This window comes from Triticum urartu, chromosome 3A, assembly GCF_056163025.1.
Source record: "Triticum urartu cultivar PI428250 chromosome 3A, HENAU_Tu73, whole genome shotgun sequence".
Classification (NCBI taxonomy): Eukaryota; Viridiplantae; Streptophyta; class Magnoliopsida; order Poales; family Poaceae; genus Triticum; species Triticum urartu.
Window position 1 is genome coordinate 1,442,407 of NC_141875.1, and position 6,132 is coordinate 1,448,538.

Here is a 6,132-nt window from a genome sequence, read left to right on the forward strand (position 1 = left end):
TCGCCATAATTGGAATGGCATTTATCAAATTAACCCTCAAATCAAACGGTTTGGTGTTCCTTCTTTCACCAAAAGAGACCAAAAGCAACTTAAATTACGGTGACTTTCTTCTCATAACAAGTTTTGTCTACTCACGTGTAAAGTTTCGCGACGAAATCACATTTGGACCGAACAAGTTTTATCTTTTTTTTTTGCCAGGAATTCCACAAAAGTCAAGTTGTCCTGAAACTTTACACTAGACAATGCTTGTTCGGACAAATTTCATATATTTTTTTACATTTTTTTGCCTAAGCAGGTCCGCCTAGTCCCAGCTTCCAAAAATCCGCATCGGACTTTCCCAATCCTGTGAACTACACTGAAGAAGTGTTGGGAATTTAGCACGTACTGCACTAAAACTGCATCGGAAACAAAGAAATATTAGCACCACTCATGTACTAACTCCAAAGATCATGCTCATGTCATGCGTTTGTTTGTTTATATTTGAAAAATATTCTAAATACACATTTTTCAAAACTTTTTTTAAAAATCTCATTTTAGAAATGTTAAGACAGTGTAAATTTTTTTATACATGTTTAATATTTATAAATATCTTTTTAGAATCACATTTGTTTAATACCTTGTGCACAAAACGAGGCATAGGCGCATATATGGCAGGTATTCCACCCAGCCTATGGGCTTTCTTATTTTGGTTTTCCTTCCGTTTTTATGGGGATTTCAGGTTTTCCTTTTCTTATTTCAGGTTTTTAAACAGGGGAGGCATCAGGGTACCTTGTTCCTATCATAAATAGATAAGAATGAAAGGAATCGATAAGGTAATAGTAATCTGGGTTATAGCAGAACCTTAAATGTTTGGTTCCTATGTTTTTATATGCGTAAAAGCACCCAAAAATCATGCATGGTTTTGTTTTGTCTATATATTCTAGTTAATCATGATACTAGTTATTTCCTAGGAAACATTCAACTAGTACTAGCACCTACAGGAGTCATTGCTTATTGCCAACACAGCAAACTTGCATCCTTTCCATCCAAGTACATGTTACAATGATCCAGACAAACAAAAATGCCTTGTCTTGTTCGCTATGAAGTCCTCTGCTACACCCGTCGGCATCTTCATAAGGTCTTTGCTCTTCCTCGGTGTCCTTGTCATTGTTCTGGGAATATCGCTTGTCACAGCCGACGTTTTGCTCGTCAACTCTGTCCTCATGTTCAGCGTCATCTTCATCATCGTCGTTGCCATTTGCTCGCCACATGTCTTGCTCTTCATCGATGTTTCGTCCATGTCGCCATCTCTTCTTTTTGTCTCGGATAGGCCTGCTGACTGTTGACTCAATCTCCTCAGTATCCACAGTGGACTCAATTAGCTTCACCATCTCCTTTTTAAAAACAACACACTTGTCTTTCACCACTGCTATGATCTTTGTTCTTTTCTGATCCTCGTAATTGGAAATAAAATTGAGAATGGCCGTTAGATTGCTGTTGAAACAATAAAACAAAAATAAAGAAGAATACTATGGAAAACAGAAAGACATCCATGAGGGATTTACCTCAGGGTGGTGGTCGGGAGCTGGAAGCTTCGATGTGACGAACGCTTCAGCGGCTGCCACTCTAGTAAACAAATTATCTTTTGCCCTGGTGGCTGACTTGAGCTAAAAAAATGTGAGAAAAGGCACGAAAAGAAGAGAAAAGTAAAAGAAAAAAATGTGGTGTGGGTTGTTGCTTACTTGCAGCTGCCAGAACTCCCCGCCTGCATTCATGTCCATCCCTATTATATCTGTGATCATTTTGTTATCCCATGCTTCGGCGCGTATAACACAGTTGCTGATGGGTAATACCAATTTTCTCCTGATGTAAACCATACTCCGAGGCAATAAAATTTGTTGATTCTTTTTTTCTCCTCCAAGTTTACCCTAGTGAGCGATGGAGAGGAACCCTAGCTCGCTCACTCTATTCAGGTTCGGGGAGGGGGAGTGAGGGTAGGGTTCAGAGCCGGTTCAAAATATTTTTGGGCCCGGGGCGATGTAAAATATTTGTTTTTTATACTAAACTTTTATAATTATTTTAAATAATGTGTACCACATCATAATTGTAATTAATATATATTTTCTATTATTTAGCCACATAAGATTGTTTTCAAATAATAGTTATATTATTCATTGTTATGCAATTGTAATGTATATCATTGAAAATTTTAATTCTACAAAATGAAAATTTTATCATGTACCAAAAGTTTTCTTTATTGTTAAAATATTTTTTTGATCTATTTTTCGAATATTGCATAAACAGTGTAGTGTATACACATTTGAATATCTATGCATGTGTTCATATATATTTTAATATTATTGAATATTATGGTAGAGATTTCTAAATCATATACACACTAACAAATATTTTAATAGTTCTTTCTAGTGTATATTAGGCAGTCATATTCCTGGAAACTTCTAGGGCATAGAAATTGCGACTTGCAAGTTGGGTTCGACAATAGAATCATCGAAGAACTAAAAATGTTGTTGATTATACTTCTACATATGATTCGATTAACTAACATGTTCATCCAGACTCACATGGTTTGATTTGATGCAAATGAGATGTCCTACATGTTTACCGAATTAAAAATTATGCATTTGTTTAAACATTAAAAATCTAGTTATCATAATTTTCATTATGATATTAAAACATCCATGATAAAGAGAGACTAGTGTATTTGAACTCAACTCCGCCAGTCAGACTAATTTGCCTATGCATGGTACAACTTATTAGTATGTGACGTGAACTTATGTTTTGACATATAGTGCTTACTAGTATAAGTTCAGTTGGGGCCTTTCCCTATTGGGGCCCGGGGCAGTCGCCCTTTTTGCCCGGCTTATGGGCCGGCCCTGGTGGGGATCGACCGAGGAACAAGGGAGGTCGGACTCGGAACTAATAGTTTTCTAGAGGGGAGGGCATTTGCTTTGTAATGTCGAGCTGAAAGAGGGGAGGGCATTTGCTTTGCGCATATTCGTCCGTTAGAAATCCTAGAAGTATTTTTTTTACTATGGATACCTTTGTTTGGTTGGTTTCTAGGGCGCTATTGTTTAGGTCTCGTGTTCGATACCGGCCCTCCTTGGTTCCATCTTCGAGCTTCTAGATACAATGGGATCATTATTTATTTCTTTGCAAGAAGGGATTATATTATTTTGGCTAGCTAAATAATTCGATATCTCTTCCCTTCCTCCTACTCATGAAAAGAACAATGTTTATGCTTTCATTCAATCCATCATTCAATCTTTTTCCTTAGACAAAGGATGGATTTTATCGAACAATATTTTGTTACGCAAGGAATCATATATGTAATATAGGTATATGATGCACCCCACTAGGCTAGTAGGTATATTTTCTCGCCCTTCTCCTTCATCTATGTCATCATCCAAACAATCTTAATTATGCTTTTGGGAGTGCATGTGCATTCACTGCTACATGAATACATCCATGGGTCATCTGTTTCTACTGCAACACTTGTTTACTTCCAGCTTTCTGTTGCTTAAGTGTGCGTACGCAAACCAAATTATTGAAAAAGGTTTTCTCCCCGCTTTATATACAGAGGAACAACCGAGGCATACATCCAACTTACAACCAAAAGAAAAAAGTAATGGCAAATATACAAGAATCTAAGGAACAACTAATGTGTTCCGAATGCACCAAGAACAAGCTTCGAGCATCGAAACCCTCAGTGAACTTCAGATCTGCCCTTGTTGCAACGAATTCAATGACGCAACCCATCGTCTGTGGAAGACCACACTCCGTCTAGTCCCATGAGGCCACCACTGCTGACTCACCATCCCCCTCCTAAGAAGGCCCCCTTCCCTTTGGCTCTTGGGAGGACATGGTATTTACCAAAGGTGGTGAGGTTGTTAGGGGTTTGACTTTGTGAGATGTGGTCGCCATGCTTGTCTTCCTCTAGCTGGCAACTAGCTGGCATGCCCACGTGTGCTCATGGGTGAGTTGCTTTACCAGACGATGGCATAGCGTCCTCTAATCTAGGACGACCGAGCAGGAACACCGGTAAAAAAACTTATTTTTCATTTCTTGTGGTGTTTAATTATGTACAGCCAGTTCTTTGCATTGGTTTACTTTGGTCTTTTCTATTCTTTTTTTCATGAAACATTTTTTAAAAATGTTAACCATTTTTCTATTCGTCGTGGATAACGTTTATAAAATACATGAAATTTTTTTCATATACATTTAAAATATTTTTTCATGTACATGTTGAGCATTTCCTAAATATGTGATTAATTTTATTTAAATATATGTTTAGATGTGTATTTTCTTATTTTTCATACACATTATACATTTTTATACACATATACAACATTTTATATATCCCCTTAAAACATCAAATACATTATTAACATTTTTTTTGAAACACATATGTTGAAGTAAACTTTTTCCATACACGTGTACATTTTTCATATATACCAGGAACATTTTATGTATACACATTACCATTTTTTAAATGCATGATCCATACACCTTGTGCTTTGTTTTATACACCAGGAATATTTTTTTTGTACATGTTTAATATTTATAAATACCTTTTGAGAATCCCATTTGTTTAATATATATATATATATATACAATGGGCGGCCGGGAAGGAAGGAGGAGGCCAATGGCGGGGGAAGGTGGGGAAGAGGCGACACAGCGGCGGCAGAGGCAGTGGGAAAGAGAAGGGCGGCAGGTTAGGCGAGCCGGCCGGCCACACACGTCTATCTTTTATAGGGCCAGCGGAGACGAAGGGCCAGCGCTTTGCCGAGTTCTTATCCGCGGGCGTTCGGCATAGACGTGAACCCTGTAATTCTGTAATAAAAAAAAGGCAAAACGATTGCCGAGTTTCCATTAGTGGAACCCGGCATATGTAGACCGCCATCATGTCTCCATCGCCTGATTGTTGGTGTCAAGACACTGGCAAGTTTCTCGCTGGCGAAACTCGGCGTACTTGGTACTTGGGACATTGCTGAGTTTTTTTGTCACCGAGAACTAGGCAAACGTTGTTGTTTGCCAAGTTTTGCGTCACTGCCGAGTTCAATTATCAGCAAACTCGGCAGACTCATTACACTGCCGAGCTCCTGATAAATTGAACTCGACGAAAACTCAGAACTCGGCGAAATCCCAGATTCCAGTAGTGGTATCACAGGGCTTTGAATCTCTATCTATGCTCTTTGCAAGTGGCGTTTATGTTTGACGTCTCTTTGCAAGTGGCATTTATGTTATACGACTGACACTTTAACTTATCAAATTTTATTATTGTTCGTGTACTCGTCGCAACTTTATCGGAAAAGAAAGATGTACTCATTGCAAGTATGAGTTTGAAGCAACTGAATTATCCAAGAAAGTTACATTTAAATGCAGGAGACAACCATGCACATGTATTTATTTATTTTAAGAAGGGGCAACCCCAACCTCTGCGTTTGTTGATGCGCACACCTTTTCGATCCATGCAAAAGAAAAAGATTGTGCTCAAAGGCTATAACAACCACAACTTAGAATACATGCCAAAGTTATGCTATAACAATGCGCACTGCAGCACTGCAGCACGGTGTCTATCTATCTTCGCGCTTACACCATCGCGCAACACACAAGCCAGCACTGCAATACGGTGTCTCTATCTATCTTCGCGCTTACAACATCGCGCAACACACAATCCAGCACTGCAGCACACTTCTCTTATCATCTCAGCGGGCGGGCGCCGGTGCTGCAGAGGTTGATGAGGTCCAGGAGGGTGGAGTAGAGCACCTCCAGGGAATATATATGTGAACTATTCACTTGGAAATAAGGAAGCATGGCGATAATCCTTAAATGTATCATCATATGTACTCCCTGCACTGAACACAACATTTCGACAAATTAAAGGACAAAATATTGCCCATAGGTCCTTCCTAAATCGTCATGCTGAAACTCGCCATAAGCAGCAGCATAACGTCTTGGAGCAGAATAGTTATCAGTAGCATATGGATAAGTCTTGTTTGAATCAATTATTGGTGCACCGGCCAGTAGTAGCAACATAAAAATTTGCACACAAGACCACACACATCATTGGATTTGGAGAGGCCACTCCTCCATCATCTTTATTGTGGACGTCAGCTCTTGTCATGGTTGACA

General features: G+C 38.9%; 1 protein-coding gene across 1 annotated transcript; it reads right to left on the reverse strand.

Moving 5' to 3' along the window:
- Window positions 1-983: 983 nt before the first annotated feature.
- On the reverse strand, window positions 984-2,184 carry LOC125547432 (uncharacterized). The gene is made up of 3 exons (XM_048711297.2): window positions 1,722-2,184; window positions 1,545-1,646; window positions 984-1,427 (listed from the first exon to the last, which is right to left on the reverse strand). The coding sequence occupies exons 1-3, from the start codon at window positions 1,854-1,856 to the stop codon at window positions 984-986; spliced, it is 681 nt and encodes a 226-aa protein (XP_048567254.1). The 5' UTR covers window positions 1,857-2,184.
- Between the last annotated feature and the right edge of the window lie 3,948 nt (window positions 2,185-6,132).

What these genes read in the sequence shown, in the direction of transcription:
- LOC125547432 (XM_048711297.2), bottom strand. Translation starts at nt 1,856, where the DNA reads ATGGTTTACATCAGGAGAAAATTGGTATTACCCATCAGCAACTGTGTT. An exon ending in GGGAGTTCTGGCAGCTGCAA is followed by an intron (nt 1,647 to 1,721) that starts GTAAGCAACAAC and finishes ACATTTTTTTAG; the next exon opens with CTCAAGTCAGCCACCAGGGC. An exon ending in CTCCCGACCACCACCCTGAG is followed by an intron (nt 1,428 to 1,544) that starts GTAAATCCCTCA and finishes TACGAGGATCAG; the next exon opens with AAAAGAACAAAGATCATAGC.